The sequence below is a fragment of the Alternaria conjuncta genome (genome assembly GCF_024043145.1).
Source record: "Alternaria conjuncta strain BMP 0040 chromosome Unknown scaffold_1, whole genome shotgun sequence".
NCBI lineage: Eukaryota > Fungi > Ascomycota > Dothideomycetes > Pleosporales > Pleosporaceae > Alternaria > Alternaria conjuncta.
Genome location: NW_026250090.1, coordinates 521,411 through 541,339, shown reverse-complemented (window position 1 = coordinate 541,339; position 19,929 = coordinate 521,411). Strand labels below are relative to the sequence as shown.

Sequence of the window (19,929 nt, the reverse complement as noted above, 5' to 3'; positions counted from 1 at the left end):
GAAATAGTAAGATGGGTACTCTTCCTTTATCCCAGGCTTTACTCCTCGGTGCCTCTTCAACCTTCAAAACTGCTTTCGCAAAGCCTTCTGCGTGTCTTTCTCCTTCTTCCTTGCCCTCGCATCCGAGTTCAGCCTTTCCTGCTGCACGTGTGGTGGACGGGCGTAGGTCTGCTCGTACTGTCCACGCAGTGGCTCCATTATCGCAGCATTGCCTACTTGACCCATCATACCCAGATCCATCATTGATCGCGAGTTGAACTCATCGATGCGACGTTCACCAGGCGGCACATTCGCTAGGCTCGTGTCAATTGGTCCGAAATTACTGCGCCGGTTCAGATCGACGTTGATCCGCCGAGGTGTTGGGGGTGTCACCATCATAGAATCCGGTGAGCCCATCGCTGGTCTTTGGGTCGGATTCATGACAAGAAGATGCACTGGTTGCTGTACCCATCCAGATGGTTCCTCTTGCCCGCTAAGCATACGCCTCGTCATCGGGTTGCGGCTCGCAAGGGGAGGCGGAGGAGGTGCTGTACGCGTAACAGGGCTCGCCAGCTCCAAAGGCTTTGGTGGCACAGGAGGAGGCTGCTTGCGAACGTTCAGCGGCTCAGGCCGGAGTTCGGAGCCGCACCGGAAGCTATCGTTGTCCATGGAGCTTCTCACTCTCGATTGACAGACGCTAGGCGGAGTTACAGCATTCCCATTTACGTCGGAGATCTGGGACACAGTCAATTCATCCAGAGACATTGGCCTCGACTGTATTGTCGCTGGCAGCGGAGGTGACGTCACCGGCCGCTGCGATGCAGACGGCCGAGAAATGGCGAGCTCATCACTCTGTCGTCCAGGCAATTCTGATTCCAGTGGCCTGCTCATCTCAGGCATGCTCAGAGGCGAGCGTGATGACCTTCGAGGTGTAATACCCGTCGCCATCATTTGATGAGAGATCTCAGGTACCGTTGGCGTCGTTGCCATCGTGGGAGTCGAACGCGATGAACTTGGGTTCACGACGTGCAAAGGCTGTCTCGAAGGGAAAGGACTAGCAATGCTGCCCGTGTCCACGAATGGGGGTACATATGCTCGACCTGTTCCCTCAAAATCCCTAAGTATAGACTGTTCAGCCGTAGAAGAGGACTTGGGCTGAAACCAACTTGTCTTCTTATTGACATATGTTGTGCCACTCTTTAGTGCTGCTTCAGCTATACCCTTGACGTAAAACCCTGGTCCTTTCTGTTCGACAACTTTGATGCCCTTGTTAGTCTGCCTGCTCTTGTTGAAGACTTGCTTCAACAGATTCTGGGAGGGCTTGGGCTCTTCGGGAAAGTTGTTGATGACCACACTGACCGGACCGTTAAATATGTTTGTCACCGGGTCCTGCCGCAGGCCAGACGGTATCACGTCTGATGAACTGACAGCATCGGCGGCAGTAGCTGGCTCTGGGTGCTCAGCAGCAACGGAAGCAGCGTGCTGAGATCTTGCAACAGGTTTACGCGCAACACTCCCCTGAGACGTGCGAGACGACGGTGGTCGAATAGCAGATGAAGCTTCGCTTGAATGTGTAGATGACGATACGGGTGTGAACGGACGAGGTTCTGGTTCCTCCTGCTGGTAGCTATCTCGGTCCCGATGATTCCAGAGATCGGAGAGAGTGACCTGTGGTCTCGCTTGGCGCGGCGGTGGCTGCGTTTCCTGGGCTGTGAAGAACGTCCCTCCGGATGAAACCGTATCCGGTCGACTCGGTACACCACTTGCTTGCGACGATGGCGGATATGCGCCAGAGAACGATTCGCTTCGCATAGACACAATGCTGGGTCCCCTGTTACCCAACGGGCGTCGAGACACAACACTTTCTTGCACAGGCGTCTCAGAGAATACTCTCGCCTCGCTGCGAGGTGCTCTACTGCTCGCGTAGGAAGGAGGATATGCTCCTGGAAGTAAGGGTGTCCCAGCAATCGGTCTTGAATGGAGTACCGTATTAGCAGCCGCCGAACTGGCCTGGGAAGGAGACGGAGGATAAGCGCCGGGATATCGAGGCTCTTCGCTGGGCTGCGACTCGTTCGGGACATCGTGGGGTGCCTCAAACGACTCCACTCTCCGCGCAGGGTTCTCTTCTATCGTCTGATACGACGGTGGACGGCCTGAGGAGACCGATCGGATGGACGATCTGCTTCTTTCGGAGGCCGGTGGCGTAGGAATTCCGCCCAGCGGGTGTAAAAGCATCGCACCCACCCTGTTGTGATCCATCGTGTGTGTGGCGACGGTACGGCCAGGGATTTGGGCTCGGGAATGTGTCGCTGATCGCAGACTTGGCGGTCGCGATGCAGATGCCTCTGAGATCGGTGTCAAAGGCCGATAGAGTATATTCGGATTGTCAATGGCCTCCTGAGCGTCGGCCACACTCCTTTGTTCCTGCTCTGTGACTGGACCCGGGGGGTAGGACGCCATGGCCCCCAACACTGGGAGGTCTTCTGGATGCTGGGTAGCCGATGGCTCGCCTGATGGTGCAGAAGTTTGTCCTTGCTCGTTTACGCAGCGTAGCATATCCTCTCGAAGTTGCCCGACCTGTGCAACTTCACGAGAATGCTCTACGTCTTGACTCTGGCTTATCGCCATCTGCAGCTGCTCTTCTTCACTCAGGCCGCGCAAACTGTATGCCTCCTGAAGGCGCGCAGATTCTTGTTCATAATGCTGCTGCTCAGTCTCGGCAGCCACTTTGCTCTCGACGATGGCCTGATCCAAGGCCTCTTGGCGTAATCGTGCATCTTGAGCCCGAGCACGCTCATCTTTCAGAGACTGTAGTTCAGCTTTGCGAGTAGCTTCACGTTCTTGATCAGCGGCTAGTGCTTCACGCCCCGACTGCCTTTGAGCTTCATGGGCAACAAAAGTATGCTCGCGTTCTTGATCGGCAGCTCGTGCTTCGAGCTCCGACTGCCTTTGAGCCTCGAGAAAGCGTTGTTGATCCGCTTCCGCGTCTGTATTGCGTCTCTGGGCCGCGTCTTCTGCTTCTATCCGGCTAATGTCGAGCGCAACAAGAATCTCCTCGTCCTCCGCCTCGAATTGTCTTGTGACCCTAGCGCTCGTTGGACGCGGTGGTACCCCGATTCCTGCGGAAGCTCGACTTGCTTCAAGGGCACGATTCAGATCTTGTTCTTCCCTCATCTGAGCATCGGCCGCGACCCAGGCCATGTCTTCCGGGCCGTACTCTTCGTTCAAGTTGGACATTGCGACGGTCGGAGTTTGGCCTTGCGTTCGCGCGATACGGGCAGAGCTCGCCGGGTCGGCGCAGTCTTTTAGGCGCTTGTCGGAAGATGTGAGGGCGGGGCGGTTTGCGAGGAGAGCGGTAGTCGCGGTACGGCTGGTGAAACCAAGACTTTGAGAGCGCTGGTGGGTGTAACGGTGGAGGGGAGCCAAGGTGCTTGAGTGTAAGAGACAGGCTATTTATCAGTAGACGAAGCACCCTCTGGGTGCCCGTGCTCACTTGCATCTCCTGAACGGACCCATGGCGAGGTGATATAATTTTCGCAACGTCATAGCAGCTCTAGAGAGCCTGCAATGACAGACGCTGGCCATGCGTGGTCATAGCATTTTCCGGACAGTGAGGCAGGGAGCTCACTTGGCGTGAAGACCACTGGAAGAACCCCGAACATCGTAACCGATAAGTGATTTGAAAGCTTGGACTACCATATACTGTTGTATTGTATATACTGACGAAGAGTGTGGACCGACTCAACCGTTGATGCGAGGTCGTAGCGCCAACATATAGCATACCAAACATCACTTTCCCCGCCCAAGAGGTTTGTGTGTCGACACATTCGTTGCTGTTTGCATGCGCGCTTGTATTTGGTGTTTGGCGTAGGACTCTGTCCGCTGACGCCGTTGCTCTGTTTGCGCGACCACTCCTTGTCCTCAGTCGGTAGTATTTAATCGCTCTCAAATTTGGTATTTGTCGCAATTCGACTGGGTTTGATGTCCAGAGGCAGCCCACCAGCTATAATCCACATCCTGTAGTCAACACGTCCACGACTTGCTTTCGGAACTCAATCATGCCTTCGACTGGATCTTCATAGTGCCAAGTAAGACACTTTGACACGACTTGCGCGTAAGCCTTTCCCATCTCTCTCTCGATTTCGGTACTGTTGGCCCAATCTAGTATCGCATTGTGTATACGATTAAAGAGATCCTGCTGCTGTACTATGCCGAAGATCGGGAACTTCTCTATGCGGCGGGCGAAGACTTTCGCCATCGTCCGCCATAGTCCAAGCTCTAGAAGAACCATGCCCAGTGAGTAGATCTCGTGCTCGTTGGAATATTCTGAAGATGGTCGGCCAAAACGGTCATGGTGGCGGTACAGGTTCGGCTCCAACGGGAAGTGCGTAGCCTCGAGGGGTTGGAGGACACCCCAGCCAACAAAGAAGGGAGACAACTCAAGATCGTTAAACGATCTTGGCAGCATTACAATACTGCGCGACTGTACGTTCCCGTGAACCCAGCCGGAGGCATGCGACTCGAGTAGTGTGCTTGTCAGCGCTCTTGCGATGAGAAAGCGACTTCCTATTGAGGGTCTCGCGGTCGGACCCTTCGAGATCATGTCATACAAAGACGGTGGGTTTGATGCCCAAGGATGGCTTTGCGGAGCGCGGTAGACGATAAGACTCCTTCTGTTGAGTGGATCATCGATGAAACCCATACAGCTTAATGTATGCAGCTGGTAGCCGTTCTGGGCGTCGCTCTTGACGGATACGTCAGTCTGATGAGGAGCCTGTAGCAACCACGTCAAATGACACATGTACTCAGCAGGCGTCTCGTCGTCCGATCGCGTTTCAACAAGAACGTCGACTTCATCTCCACCGTCATCGTATATCGTCTTGATAAGGCCGTGCGATGGCTGCCCAGTGCTGATCGTTTCTCTGAGCGCGCCAACGAGCGAAGTATAGTCGCCCGAAGGTTCTGCACCTGCTCGATGCTGGCGTTCGAGTTGTTCTGCCACGCCAAGGATAGCAGCCTGCCTGGAATTACCGAATCCTGGATCCGGAGGTCCGATGCCAAGGAAGACAATTTCCAGAGTTTGACGAAGCCGATGTGTCCATTGCAAGCAATTCAAGGTGAGTGTGGCCATCTCCTCTTCTCCGAACAATGCTTTGTATAGCCCTGGCCGCGCCTTTTCTCGCCAGAGTTGCGAGCGTTCTTTCATTTCGTCTCTCCAGCTCTTCTTTTCATGCTGAACATCCAGTGACGCGGCGCGACCGCGCTTCAGGTCCTCAATGCTTCTTTGCCCCGCACCAGGGGTGGGACTCTTGCCGATGTACCTCCACGCCTCCCGGTGCGCGGCTAGAGACTTGTTGAGCGAGTAAAGAGAGTGCTCTACATCACTTGGTAAGATACGATGTAAACGACTGTCGCGTAGAACTCCGGTTAAGTCGCTGAAGCAGACATTCGAAAACACATCCAGAAACACAAGCGTCTCGTTCAAAAAGTTCGTTGTATTAGTTACGCCGCTTGTGTCTTTCGTGACGTCGCGGACAAAGATCAAAGTTGCGCAAATGACTACAGCGACGTTAGCATCGTGAATCTAACCCCATTGTCTCCTGTTCCGTATTTGAGAGCAGACAAACGATTAGTCAAGACCTTTTTAGTTCAGCCATCTCTTGCACAATGTCGTGAAATACACGAAGCTTAGAACGTGCTAGGTCGTTGATCGAGGAGTTCAAGCGATTATTGACGGTGACACGTACGATGAAGGAGTTCGAGAGATGCGCTGACATGGTCCATAGCGTCCTATCGTATTTGGATGGCGTCGCGAAATGCCCAACAAAGTTTGACCTAAATAGCTGTCGATCGACTGCAATGAAGTCGCAGGAAGTGAGAGGTGCATTAGCGGCGCAAGCTGTCACGAGGGTGAGCGAACGGCAGTGCGGCGTCCCATCGTCGCGCTAAGCCACCACGCGGGCGCGTTGCACCCAGCTAAAATCAAGTTACCCCGCCGCCGCATGGCTGTTACGGACGACTACGAAACGTGATAGGCAGAATCCTGACGTGATTTGACGAAAACAAGTAGAAGGAGATGAGGAGCTGAAAGGGAAGTGGGAAGATTGGCAGCTATCCAAGGTCGGGCGCGCGTTCGCGATGGGGACGTCATTGCCCGTGCACAGTTTCGAAGACACTAAACTCACCTGGGCAGTGTGTGCGGATCTGACAAGATATTCGAATACGCGTCGCTTCATCTCTTCTCATGATTATAGATTTGTAAATGCGAGACAGTCCAGTTACAACGTTTGGGTAATATCCATATGTAGTCTGCACTACCTTCCAAGGTTGGTACCCGCGAAATGCACATCACGGGGCTGACGTCATGACGCGCGCCTTACTTCTCGACGCTACCTAGGTATCTCCTCATGAAGCAGACTTATCACCTCTCAACACGTTCTTAGTAAGCTCAAAATCGAGTCCGCTTCTATCCTCCAACACGATGGCTTTACATCGTCTGGTCGTATGCCCCATGATGTCACGTGGCATATTCCTGAGCCCCCGGGGCCCATTTCAATTAGAACCCGAAATTGGTACTCCTTCGTTTGCCACGTCTCACACCGTATACATCTCCAGTGCTCGGTATGCTCGGATCGTCTCTCTGCGCATCTAGATCAGAGCTTGTGAAGCGTCGAAAGAGTCTCCGTACAAGACCAGGCCGCGTTTCTCTTCCCCGTTCCCGTTCCCTACTCCGCCCTCTTTGTTCGTGATCGATTAACTTGGGGAAACCCCCACCTCTATCTGCATATGATTCTGTCATATCCGGTCCTTGTGGTTTATCACGAAGTCGACCGTGCACGCCTGCTCTACCAGAGCGCCAGGAATAGCTAGAGCCGATCGACTCGGTTGGAGAAGTTGAGCGTTTACCTGGTGACGCGAACATCCGCGTGGGAGCGGACCGGAAGAGCTTCGCCGAACGAACATGTATCGTTGAGTGTCCTTGCGATGACGAGCCGGTCAAGCCAGTTGGAGGCAATGCTGTAGCCAAGTTGCTCAGATCGAGCGAGTGCAGACTCGAAGAGGTCGAACTGCGGATGAGGCCGTTTGTTGTCATGCTGTTGTCTACAGTACCTGCTGATGGTATTGTGTGAGGTCGATTTAAGCCAACTCTCTGGTTGCGGTGATCGCGATGGCTCTCCTCCGCACTCTCCTCGCCAGTGAAACTGGACGTAATCGTGTGGAATCCTATTTCTAGGTCGGGTACGAAGCTTTGCTGCCTACAGTCTGTCGAATTTGTTTCGGTCTGCGGGCGCGTTTGCCATTCTTGCGAAGACTGTCGCGACATCTGCGCTGCCAAGGAAGGTGTGCCAATGACTGGGAATTATAGAAAAGAACTCTGGGTGTTATTGCTAGCTCCCATTACTGTTGTGAAATTGAGTGATACGATCAATACTTTGTATGGGCGGTGTGAATGAATTATACGGTCCATAGTACAGTTGCCGGAGCGATTACCCACATAGGCGATCGCCGAAGACAATGAAACAGCTCTATCAGTGCTGCATTCGCAATGTGAGTAGAACAGTCTGGTCGAGTGTGTCGAGTGAAAGTAAATACAGATCTGATCCTTCAATGGTCTTGCCGTTTTTGATTGTCGCGCAAGAACGACACCAAACTAATGTCTTCATATTCCTTCCCCAGATGTACCCCAGGTTTCGATACACTGGACCTCACTCATCGACGAGCCCCACCTTTCCGACCTTCTACTGTAAAAGTCCAACATGACAGAGCTCTTGGTCGGGGTGGGAAAACATTCTCCCAAAATGTCGTGTCCGGCGTTATCAGGAGGGCTCTAATATTTATTTGCCTCCCCCGGCATCTTCCTCGACAAAAGCGGGTAACAGCGTGAATAAGTCGCTTCATAATACAATAATTCGCTGGCGCTACATATGTTTGGGTATGTGAATATTAGAGTCTCTCGACGCGGGAACCGATTCGAGAGATGTGAGTATCAAATTCGATCAGAACAATCGAGTTAGCATAGTCTAGACAGTAGTACGCATTATCCTGGGACCCAAATCGAGACCCACATCCTAGCATCAAGGCCGCGAACGTTGAGATTAGGCCACTTGCTGGTAACACTAGTGGAAGGGCATACCCGTGCGCTGTTGAGATCGTAGCCTCTACGTCGAGTGTCGAGCAGACAATACCTAGGTACCTAGGTATGACAATGTTGGTAGGAGATATCATCGCATAAGTAACGGCAGGATCTGGAGCTATTAATGTATAGTGATGGAATTTCGAAGACGTACCCTGAGCCATTATAAAAGAAGCATATCTCACGCGGCGATTTGAGCGACGCCTTCTCAACATTAGCCTAAGTGACGATCAGCTCTCACACCTATTCTCACAAGACGCAAATTTGGAGACGAGATTATGGGCGACAAAGATGTTTGAATAAACCAAGACGTAGCAAAGAGCAATGCTGGCTGTGGTGTGTTCATATGACATTACATTATTCGTGTGGTAGGCCGACGCGTCGATGACGTCACGCCCCAAAATCTGCTTGATCGTCCATAGACGCGAGCTCCGCTACCTCTCCATCACCACGCCCCCTAGCTACCACCAACCACACCCGCGGCGATGGCGGCTGTTGAGTACGAGACTGCGCGGCGCTACGCTTCGGCTTCTGGGGCTCGAGACGAACCGCGCCCTACCACGAGCTGACGACGCGATGGGTAGCACCCGACACCTCCGCTCCATCCCGCACGCGCCGACCCGATGCAGCCGCACTGCAGACCCCGATGTATTCGGTTTTGGACACCTTTCGCCCACATATGTACAAGAGGCTCAAGTCTAGTGGGGCTTGATGCCACCGGGCGGTGCCGGTTTGCTGGCGATGCGCTTATCCTGCTCTTCTTTGGGCAGCGTGTCCCATTCGGCGACGTTCTTGTCCTACGCGATGTCAGTAAAGATGCGTGTATAGAAGGTCGCTGTCAGACTTACCCATTCTGCTACACACTCAGGCTTCCAGTTACATTGCTCTACCTCGCCGTACATGGGGTGATTGCGACGCGGGTGAAGTGTCGGCCATCCCGAAGCATGGTAGTGATGCTTGACCAAAGCCCCTCTTGAGTCATGGTTACCAGAGTCTGAGTGACCTTGGCCGGCTGCGAAAGCCTCCACATTCAACACCAGGATGCCATTGACGAGCCTCGACTCCGCAAGGTTGTGGAAGAGGTCCCAGGTAACCGGCTTGCCTTGATTCTGTGCAGTCATCTGCTCCAGTACGGCCTTCGTGAACGCGGACGGACCCGTCCCGCTTATGACCTCGTCGAAGTCTAGCTGCAGCTCTGATATCTCGACTTCTTTCTGATGAGACAGCTCATGAAGCCACGCTTGTATGTTCTCCATGAGCCTCATCATGACTGGCAGTCTGGGCTTGGCGGCGAACGTCCATTGGCAAAAGGACTTGCACTTGCCACCAAGGATGGGGTGCTCAGCGAAGGTCGGCTCGTCAATCTCCACACCAATAATCATATCGACCTCCTCCTCAATGTACCGTTCGGGTATGAATCGATCGATGGGACGGAGACACTCCACATCTATGTCGGCATACACACCACCCTCAGCATACATGACGAGATAACGAAGCAAGTCGGCCTTGATGATTGTAATGTTAAGCTCTCGGTAAAGGTTGACAAGGTCTGGTCTGTTGATACCGTGAGCGCCGTAGTGGAATTCGAGGTAATCGTTCGCGTTATCGTCGGTCAAAACCTCGTACCGATACCGGGGGTTCTTCGCCGGCCAGGTCTTCGCTGAATCCGAGTCGCGCTTCTCGAAGCCTAGAGGGCCGACCTTCCATGTCTGCCAAATCTTCCTCGGAATCACATCAGTTTTTAGCTGCAGTGGCTGTTGGTATCTGAGCTCGCGCCTGTAATTGTTGGCAGCCCGAATAGGTGTAGTAAAGAAGTGTGTATTGGCGAAGAACAAGAAGATAAAAAGCAGGGCAAGATATGCAGGCAAGACCCTTCGCACTTGGCTTGTGAGCTTGCCCGAGAAGTGCGCTGCAATTGGGGAATGGGGAGCCATTGCAATATTGAGGTGAAGCTTGGGTGGAGGTGCCCTGGGTCGCGTGCGCATGCTGTGGTTATTACAAAAAAGCAGGCGACTATTTCGATCCTGAGTCTTTGAGAGATTAGCTTACTGACTATCTTTTCCAAGACCCTCCTGTCGTTTTCACATTCGGCCCTTGCGCCCACCAATCCCCGCGCAGCTCTACTTCCTCGGTACATCGGTACAACTGTTGAATGCAGGACCAGCCTCGTGACGGGAGTCCAATAGCGCATGTGCGTCGCATGGCTAAGGAGCCGCCTGCATCGTTGCGGCGGCGATGTTGGGTCAAGAAGCCTAGGCTAAAGCTTCTCTCGATGATCCCTGCAAAATGGTCGGAGGCGTCGACACAAACGGTAGTATCCCCACTCAAGCCCCGCACCGGACGTCTCTCATCAGGAACGGTCCAACTGTATTGTCTATGATATCAAACTGTCTTGATTCGTGGGCTGTTGAACTTCACAAGATGGTGCAACCTCGGATCCTTCTGGGCTATGATGCCAAGTTCATCATTCCCCGCTTGCATGATCGGCTCGACCTGGACGATCACTTTATTAAACTTACCGTTGTGAACCACACATGCTGCCTCGGTTGAGGTAAGCTAAAGCCATAGCTCCCGTCAGAAAACTACGCGTTCTCTAGCCTCGCGCGACACCCGCACCATTCGCTCCTGTACCAAGCGTTTGTGGGATTTTAGATATTGATCTTTACATTCGATCGAAACCACAGTCGCCATCACTTCTGCTACCGCTTCGGATTCAGCTATGCCAGCCACACACCAGGGTTTGCTCGACAAAGGCTGCCTTGAAGAGGTCAAACTCTCGCCGACAATATGGAAACCAGTACGAACAACAAAATTGAGTCTCAACGCAGTGCGTCCGGAGTTCTTGAGCTTACGCTCTATCACAAAGAGCAAGCCTGCCAGACCAACAGCATGGCTGGACGGCCTAAGGGGCTTTGCGGCGTTCTTGGTGTACCTGCACCATAATCAACTTTGGTCTCATGGCGGCAAGGGCAATCAAGCATTCGAAACCTCATTTGGATACGATGGAAAATACTACTCGGCGGCATTCCCATTCTTTCGACTCATATTCTCCGGTGGCCACTTCGCAGTGGCTATCTTTTTCGTCATCTCAGGATATGTTCTTTCGCTCAAAAGCCTACAACAAATCCATGACGGCCAGATCTCAAGTGCATCGAACACCGTTGGCTCTGCCCTTTTCCGCCGCTGGCTTCGACTATACCTTCCCATCATAGTCGTTACCTTTGTGTGGATGTCGTTCCGCCATTGGAGTGGAATATCTGTCGATATGCACAGTACGGAACCTACGTTTCGCGAGGATGTTGTCAGCTGGTATCGAACCTTCAAGAACTACAGCTTCGTCTTCTCCACGAACATTTACGAATTCACGGAGCCCTACCACCCTCATTCCTGGTCGATACCGATCGAATTCAAAGGATCCATTATCGTTTACACCGCACTCTCCGCTCTTTCTCGATGCACACGCAATGCTCGCCTCATGTGCCAGGTGGCTCTGGCCTTCTACTTCCTGTACGTGGTAGACGGCTTCTATGGAGCATTGTTCATATCTGGAATGCTGCTCTGCGACCTCGACCTGCTGGCGGAGCAAGACCAGCTTCCACGATTTCTCAATGCCCTAGCTGGATTCAAGGAGCTCATATTCTTCCACTTGTTCATCGCCGCACTTTACCTTGGCGGTGTACCAGCATTCGATGCACCCGATATTGATCGCACAGTACTCATCTCAAAGTCTCCCGGATGGATATGGCTGTCGCATCTCAAGCCCCAGGCCGTCTTTGACGCCAAATGGTTCTACCTCTTCTGGGCTGCGTTCTTAGCCGTAGCGTCGATTCCGCGACTGCCATGGCTGAAGCGCTTCTTCGAAACCGGGTTTTGCCAGTACCTCGCGCGCATCTCCTTCGCGCTGTACCTAGTTCATGGCCTAGTCATCTGGACAATAGGAGACCGAATTTATGCCGCGGTTGGGCTTTCAAGACCATTCCACCAGGACGGTCTTCCAGGATGGGTCGACAAGTTCCCGCTTCCCAAGGGGGGGCCCATGGGGCTCGAGCCAGCATTTTGGCTATCGCAGCTAATTATCCTACCCATTACGCTGTATGCAGCCGAGGTTGTCACGAAACTAGTCGATGAGCCCAGCGTTAAGTTGGCAAATTGGCTTTACAGATGCACCATCCAGCCACAAGTCTCCCCTCCAAAACACCAGCGCAGCTACTCTGTACGTTAGAAGAAATTGAAATAGTCTTCATCCGCAAATCTTCGTTTGTGTCATCGCAATGCGCTGGCCGACTATCGACTCCTCTAGACACTTTTGGCTCGGCTTCATGTGATGTTGGCACGCCAGGGGCAACCCGTCACGGCGCTACTGCAGGTGCTAAACGGGTAAGATGCATTATCATGTTGGTGCAAATGTTTATTGGTGTTCCAAAGTGGAGATTGCTCCGAAGCGGCGCCCCATGGGGTACTTGCTCGGCATGGACTGGTGGTCCTTGCCCGCCTGCCGATCATGCTGACGGCAGCACCCGGAATTGGCGACATCACCGTGCGTGATTAACTCGACCCTTGCTCTCAATTGTGTTGGGACTTTGATCAGGATCAACAGGTCGTCGTCAGTGTCACTGTTCCATTCAGGCGACATGCACATCGTTGTCGGCTGGACTACGACACGGCTCGGCGCCCTAGCAGTTTGACCAAATGCGCATGTGAAGTTCCCCTCTCCTTTTCACGAAGGTTGCATCTAGACCTGACTAAAGGTCCATCGCGAAACCTGAGCTGTACTTCCGTACACATTATGCGACGGCGACACAACATTACCCTAGCGACACTTGCTTGTCTCGGAATCGTATACCTTGTCGCACAACACCGATATGGTTTCTCATATGCGCAAGGAGACGGGCACATTGACGGGATCGAGATCCTGCCATCTGACGGGCACCGTGTCTCCAACCATGACGATGCATCCGCAATCGGAGAGAAGGGCCTACTAGACGGTATTCGGCCGTCCAGTTTAGCCAACGCACATTCCGCTTCAGGCCTTCACCCGGAACCTTCCTTCGCAGGAGCCTCGCCACCCTTTAGTACGGAACACGTACCCGGAACGAAATACAACTTTCAAGACGAACTCCAACTCGAGCTTCCCACTTCAGTGCTCCAAAAGTACCTCGCACAGAAGCCTCGCAACTACAATCCCAATGGTCCGAGAGGATATGCGTATGCAACTTTTCTCGCTACTCGCAATCCTTCCTTGAAGGACCCGTATTTCCTCGCCATCCATTCGCTCATCTACAGACTACTCTGGTCATCCCGCACACGTAGTAAAAAGCACCCCTTCATCGTCTTCGTAGCCGAATATGTCACAGACGAGCAACGCGCACTCCTCAAAGGAGCTGGCGCCCTAGTCCGCGAGCTTCCACCTCTTCATTGGGAGTGCAATGTCGACGGCGTAGAAGACCGATGGAAAGACCTCTTCGCCAAGCTCAACATGTGGAAAGAGACTGAGTTTGAGCGCATACTTTTCTTGGACGCTGATGCTTTTCCGCTGTCGAACATGGACGATATGTTTGAGCTTGCGCCGACACAGGAATGCATACCAGAGAAGCTGCATCTCGATGACTTTCTTGAGGACGGCCCAGTGTGCGAGCCTTATATCTTCGCTGGCGTTGCGCAAGACCTCGATGCTAAGCATCCCAACATTAATGTCGGTTCAATGGTCTTCACGCCTTCTTCGCGCATGCATGCTCGACTGCTTCAGAACTATGTCAAGACCGACAATTACAATTGTTTGATGGCGGAGCAAGCATTCCTAAACTGGCAGTTTGGTCCTGAGGGCGCATATCCCGGGACGAAGTTGGAAAGACAATGGGGTGGTTTCTTCCCCACCGAGGGGGAAGGCGATGGCTCGTTGAAGGTAGTGCATGAGAAGCTTTGGGTCGCAGAACATGGGTGGATGAAGGACGAATGGGAGAAAGGCTGGAAGGATATGATTGCGTTCTACGAAAGTAAGAATTTTGCGAATGCGAGGAAGAGTGATGGTGTGATTGCTGAAAGTAAGTGAGTCGGTCGAGGCTTTGATATGCTTGCATCTATATTTTGCGCATCATGACTATATGATCCAAGTCTTTCTCATACCTACTAGAGTAATGTAGCTGTTAATGCTAGGACATTCTGGATCGATCTTGATGGCGCGATACAGTTAGAGCAGCTATATACTTCCGTTCCCTTTTCACTGGTCTCACGTCCTAATACATCCGCTGCAAAGATGGTCTGGACCACACGCAAAAGAAAGTACTCTGAGTATGATGGTGCACACATTCCCAATGACTACGCAACAAAGAAGGCGAAAGCGAAAGCGAAAGCCACCACCAGCCGGTCTACAAAGAGCCCTGAAAAGACGCATGTACCGCATCCAACACCCTCTTTACTAAGCCTGCCAGGCGAACTCCGCAACCTCATCTACACATTCGCACTGACTGCTCCTTCCAAGCAACTATCACCTCTACCCACATCTCGGTGGCGGCGGCTGCGCCAACCCCCAAACAAACACAGCACCTATCCCCCCGCATTCAACCAACTCAAACACGTAAACCGCCAACTTTACACAGAAGCCGCTGACTTGGAACTCCGCTACAACACCGTCCGAGCCAAATATGCCTCGGATCTCGATCTGCTCCTCGCAGGCTGTACCGCAAAACAACGCGGCTGGATAAACTTTTCATTGCACTACAAAAGGTTGGAAGACATCATACCTATCTTGCAAAAACGGTGGATCAGCCCGATAAAATGGGACGACCTCGTCTACATAGCACGTTTCTGCCGGAAACACCCACACATCCATGTCGCTATCACTTTCGCCGACTTCAAGTATCCCGCCAGCTCAAAGGAGAATCGTGATCTGCTGGAGTACTTTCTCACAACCGCCATGTACATTTCCATGGTGTATAGGCGGATAGATCTTACGCATCTGCTGCCGAGGGCGATGGCGGAGAGGCCCATGTATGGCATCACAGTGAGCGATGTTATACTAGATAATGGGGAGAATTTCGGGAAGACGTGGCCGGTGCTGAAAGAGGCTGTGGATGAGTTTGAGGCGGAGAATATGCGGTTTTTTCCGCGGTGGAAGGGTAGGAGAGAGGATGTGGTGGATAGAATTGCGAAGGGGTGGGCGAAGGCGCATCGAAGGGACGGCGGGGCTGGGGAAGATTGGAGAGAAATTTGCGAAGCGGAAGTTAGACGGTGGTTTAAGGAGGGCATATAGGAGGGCGATGCTTCTCGTTGACACCGCAATGTGAGTCACATGCACCAGACTGTGCTTGAAGGTGGAATATGTTCGTTATAGTTTCCACAAGATATACAAAGATGTCTTCTACGCACTGGCCTCCGCAGTGCTCTGCCTTCCGGCTATACTTCCGCCCTTCCAACTTCCCTTAGGGTCAATCTTATCCTGCACCCTACTTTGCTCGCCCTCTTTGCCCCAGCCACCGCCACCAGGCGTGTGGATGATGATCCGTTCACCAGGCCGCATGGCTGCTGTGTTCTTAGCACCCATGTTGATGTATCTGTACTCCACATCTTCCTTCCTGATATCGGCATCCTTCTTCAGCAGCGTTTCAACTGCATAGGAAGTGGTAGGCGCATGCGCATCCTCTACAGACTCCGTTGGACGCTTGGAGTCAGAATTTTGATCGATGGCTTTCTTGTCAACCTTCTTCACCCAGATGTTCAGACCGCATGCGGCGTCCCCTCCTCCTTCCATACCGTATGGATGGTAAACTCTTCGTTCGCTAAGAATACTGACTTGGACGGGGATGCGGAACTCGATGTCCCTTATCACGCCCTCACCACCGATGTGCATACCCTTACCCGCACTATCTTCCCTGAGTGAGAACTCACGGAGCAGAACGGGGTATCTTCGCTCGAAGACCTCGGAGTCGGTAATTCGGGTGTTGGTCATGTGCGTATGAACACCGTTGGTGCCGTTCCAGGTCGAGCCTGCACCAGATCCTCCTGCAATTGTTTCGTAATACCCGAAACCCTTCGTGTCTTTGCGTTCGCCGCTCTTTTCGCCTTCTCCGTATGTTGTACCGCCAAATCCAAACGTAAGGTTATTGCAATCTCCCTGACTTGCAGCACAGGCACGGAATGCTTTAAGGACGACGTCTGTCACGCGTTGACTTGTGAGAACATTGCCACCTACAACAGCGGCATTGTCAGACGGCGAGAGGAACGACTTCTTGGGGATGAGAACGTGAATAGGCTTGAGACAGCCCTGGTTCAATGGGATGTCCTCGCTGATCAGACAGCGCAGACAGTATATGATGGCTGAGTAGGTAACGGCTTCTGGCGCATTGATGTTTCCGTACACTTCAGGCCCGGTACCAGAGAAGTCGAAGACAGCTTCACCCTTCTCGGGATCAATAGAGACCTTCAGTCGTATTGGACTACCATCATCCATGAAGTCCTCTGCGCTAAGATCTTGACCCTCGAATCGCTTGTATACGTCCTTAAGCAGCGCGCGAACGGACTGCTCCGCATTGGCTTGTATGCTTGTCATGTAGAACTTGACGACTCGCTCGCCATAGTCCGACATTAGTGTGTTGATTAGGTTAATACCCTTTTGGTTAGCGGCGACCTGGGCCTTCAGATCATTGATGTTGTCACTGAGACATCTCGTACCCGAGCAGCCAGGATATTGGCCTGGTTCATCAAAGAGTAGCTCGGTGATGCGCTTCTCGTTGAAGTGTCCTTCTGACACCAGCTTCTCGGATTTGATGGCCGCACCTTCCTGGTAAAGCTCCTTTGACGCAGGGGGCATGGAGCCAGGAAGTATTCCGCCTATATCGGCATGATGTGCGCGGGAAGCGACGTAGAATATGATGTTGTCGCCACTGAACGCGGGTGTGATTACAGTGATGTCTGGCAAATGGGTACCGCCGAACATGGGGTGATTAGAGACAAGGACATCGCCTTTCTTCAGCTTGCCCTTCCAAATGGCGGCTTGTTTGCGGACACAGGTCGACATACTTCCGAGATGCACTGGTAAATGAGGAGCTACACTGGCGTTAGCTGATTCGGTTTACTCCAGCGATGAACTTACCATTAGCGACTAGTCCTCCATCCGCATCGAACAGTGCGCAGGAATAGTCCAATCGTTCTTTGACGTTTGTTGACACACTGGTTTTCTGCAACGCGCGGCCCATTTGCTCAGCAATAGCCATGAACCGATGAGCAAAAATACTGAGCAAAATCGGGTCGACTTCTTTCGTGTCGACCTGCTTATCTTGATCTTCCGTCTCACCAATGTTGATCACCACATGAGTATGGATGACAAGAGCAGTGGCACCAGGCGTCACGACGATGGTCTGCGTGCCATCTGCGATAATTGCCGGACCCTTCAAACGATCGCCCACTTCCAAATCTTCGAGCTTATAGACGGAGGTATCCTGCCGGCCGCCTTCAAAGAAGACTTTTCGGGTATCGTAGCGCTTTGTGTCTCCCGAGAGGTCCTTTGGTTTGATCTCCTTCAGTTGCTGATCTACACTCTTCTCGAGACCTTCAAAAGTCTTGCCAATGCCGCGAGCTCGTACGTCATCGACAATGATGTCGCGATCGGGTAAAGTAAAGCCGAACTCCTGATCGTGCTGCTTGACAAAAGCCTTCCCAAAAGCCCATTCATCGCCGTCGTACTCTTGCTCTGCCTCCTGCTTCGTCGGCTTGATGATCATGAGTGCCGACTCTGTTCCGCGATATCTCAGGTTGAGGTACTCTTCAAAGTGGACATGCTCTTCGTCAAAGCCCTGATCCCTAAGCGTACTCGTTGACTTGCTCTTCAGATCTGCCATCTTGTTCTTCAAGTACTCTCTTACATCCTTCTCGTCTGACCACACGGTAGATTCCGGCTCTTGTCTTTCATCGACGACATCAGCGAGTGCCATGCCATATGCTGATAGCACTGATGAGTAGCGATGAATCAGGATTTGCGAGATGCCAAGTGCTTCGGCGATGGCGACCGCGTGCTGGCCACCGGCACCACCAAATGTGGCGAGTCTGTGCTTGCTTGTATCGTGTCCACGGGCTTCTGTCAGACTTCGAATCGGCCGGGTCATGGTCTCATTAGCGATCTTGATAAATCCGTTTGCGATATCGTCCAGCGACATCTCCTTCTCCTTATTACCACCTGCGACCTCTTTGTTGATCTGCTCGGCCAGTTCCTTGAACAATTTCTCGCTCGCTTGCGCATCGAGGCCTTCGTCTTCATTCTTGCCGAAAATCTTGGGGAAGAAGTCGGGTAATAAGCGGCCAAGGAACAAGTTTGCGTCTGTGATGGTGAGTGGGCCACCCTTGCGATAGCATGCTGGCCCAGGGTGTGCGCTTGCCGACTCCGGGCCTACGACGAACAGTCCGTTCTTCCAGAACAGGCGCGAACCACCACCTGCTGCGACAGTGTTGATGTCGAGCTGTGGAGACTGTATGGTAACGCCAGCTGTGGTGGTCTCGAAGACGTGGTCGTAGCGTCCCGCGCCGTATCTACTCACGTCTGTACTGGTGCCGCCCATGTCGAAGCCGATGACGGGAATCTTGGTTTCGGGGTCGTATGACGTGAGCGCATAGCCAACCACTCCTCCCGCAGGACCAGATAGGATGGCTTTCAGGCCAGAGAAGATGTCGACGTCTACCAGGCCTCCGTCCGACTGCATGAACTCGCAGCGAGCGCCCTTGGAGCCCTCTTCGCGCTTCACACTCTTGGAGCCAAGACCGCCTTCGAAACCCTTGGAGAAGCCATCGATGTATTTCCGGATTGCGGGGGTGAGGTATGCGTCTGCGCAGGCCGAGGTAGCGCGTGGGACCAGTTTGATCATGGGCATAAGCTCGTGGCTCAAGCTGACGTGTTCAAAGCCAATGTCCCTCGCGATCTTGCCCACCAAGGCCTCATGGTTGGGGTATGTGTATCCATGCATCAAGCAGACGGCGATGCTCTTCAGTCCGCTATCGTAGACTTCCTGCAGTTGCTTCCTTATCGCCTCCTCCTGCGGTCGTTGTAGTATGCGCACAGTCTCGCCCGATAAGCCCTTGACCAGTTCTGCGCTGTCTCCGGCCTCTTCTATGCTCTTTGCCTGTGTCTGATTTCTCTCCGGATCTTCCGCGTAGTCTTCCAGGGTGACGCGCTCATCGATCTCGACGACCTTCTTGTACAGCACCTCGGGCTTCCGGATATCCAGCGCGAAGATGTTCGGCCTGCTCTGATTACCAATCTCAAGACAGTCCTTGAAGCCCTTTGTGACCACCATGGCAATGTCCTCGCCCTTCCTCTCTAGCAGCGCGTTGGTGGCGACGGTGGTGCCCATGCGTATGCTCTCGATCTTGGACGTGTCGAGCGGCTGTCCACGGGGGATCTCGGTGCCGGTGAACTTGGAGAGGAGGCGGCGGATGCCTTCGAGCGGCGCGTCATCGTAGTTGGAGGGGTCGACGGAGAGGAGCTTGATGAGAATGTCGTCTTCCATCTTGCCCGTGCCGGGGTTGCCTACGCAGTCCGTGAAGGTACCGCCGCGCTGCCTTGTCAGCTACAGTTGTACGCACGATAGTGAGACATACATCAATCGCGATGCGGATTCCCCGCCCACTGATCTTGGGAGTGGCCATGTTGACGATAGATGGTGAAGCTCAGGGGCGCAAAGGCATCAACAGGCACGGAAAGAAACTTCGAAATGGACAAAAGATGATGCTAGGTCGTGCATGGCCCGATGCCGGCCACACGCGACTGCACCACCCATGAGGCTCGAGAGTGGGGTAGCTCGATTGCTGCTGCCCCGCGATCTTTTGTCATC

The 19,929-nt window shown here is 53.0% G+C and overlaps 7 protein-coding genes across 7 annotated transcripts; 3 read left to right on the top strand and 4 right to left on the bottom strand.

Annotated features, from left to right (window-relative positions):
• Positions 1–63: 63 nt before the first annotated feature.
• J4E85_000190 (uncharacterized protein) lies at positions 64–3,216 on the bottom strand (the record flags this gene model as incomplete). The annotated part of the gene is made up of 1 exon (XM_051464483.1): positions 64–3,216. One exon carries the CDS (start codon positions 3,214–3,216, stop codon positions 64–66), a length of 3,153 nt encoding a protein of 1,050 aa, XP_051331004.1.
• Positions 3,217–3,982: 766 nt separating this feature from the next.
• J4E85_000189 (uncharacterized protein) lies at positions 3,983–5,763 on the bottom strand (the record flags this gene model as incomplete). Its single annotated transcript, XM_051464482.1, has 2 exons — positions 3,983–5,538; positions 5,727–5,763. 2 exons carry the CDS (start codon positions 5,761–5,763, stop codon positions 3,983–3,985), a joined length of 1,593 nt encoding a protein of 530 aa, XP_051331003.1.
• Positions 5,764–8,811: 3,048 nt separating this feature from the next.
• J4E85_000188 (uncharacterized protein) lies at positions 8,812–10,047 on the bottom strand (the record flags this gene model as incomplete). Its single annotated transcript, XM_051464481.1, has 2 exons — positions 8,812–8,910; positions 8,962–10,047. 2 exons carry the CDS (start codon positions 10,045–10,047, stop codon positions 8,812–8,814), a joined length of 1,185 nt encoding a protein of 394 aa, XP_051331002.1.
• A 785-nt stretch (positions 10,048–10,832) lies between these two features.
• Positions 10,833–12,335, top strand: J4E85_000187 (uncharacterized protein; the record flags this gene model as incomplete). The annotated part of the gene is made up of 1 exon (XM_051464480.1): positions 10,833–12,335. One exon carries the CDS (start codon positions 10,833–10,835, stop codon positions 12,333–12,335), a length of 1,503 nt encoding a protein of 500 aa, XP_051331001.1.
• Positions 12,336–12,899: 564 nt separating this feature from the next.
• J4E85_000186 (uncharacterized protein) lies at positions 12,900–14,162 on the top strand (the record flags this gene model as incomplete). Its single annotated transcript, XM_051464479.1, has 1 exon — positions 12,900–14,162. The coding sequence occupies one exon, from the start codon at positions 12,900–12,902 to the stop codon at positions 14,160–14,162; it is 1,263 nt and encodes a 420-aa protein (XP_051331000.1).
• Positions 14,163–14,366: 204 nt separating this feature from the next.
• Positions 14,367–15,362, top strand: J4E85_000185 (uncharacterized protein; the record flags this gene model as incomplete). The annotated part of the gene is made up of 1 exon (XM_051464478.1): positions 14,367–15,362. The coding sequence occupies one exon, from the start codon at positions 14,367–14,369 to the stop codon at positions 15,360–15,362; it is 996 nt and encodes a 331-aa protein (XP_051330999.1).
• A 108-nt stretch (positions 15,363–15,470) lies between these two features.
• Positions 15,471–19,744, bottom strand: J4E85_000184 (uncharacterized protein; the record flags this gene model as incomplete). The annotated part of the gene is made up of 3 exons (XM_051464477.1): positions 15,471–17,155; positions 17,202–19,653; positions 19,697–19,744. The coding sequence occupies 3 exons, from the start codon at positions 19,742–19,744 to the stop codon at positions 15,471–15,473; spliced, it is 4,185 nt and encodes a 1,394-aa protein (XP_051330998.1).
• Between the last annotated feature and the right edge of the window lie 185 nt (positions 19,745–19,929).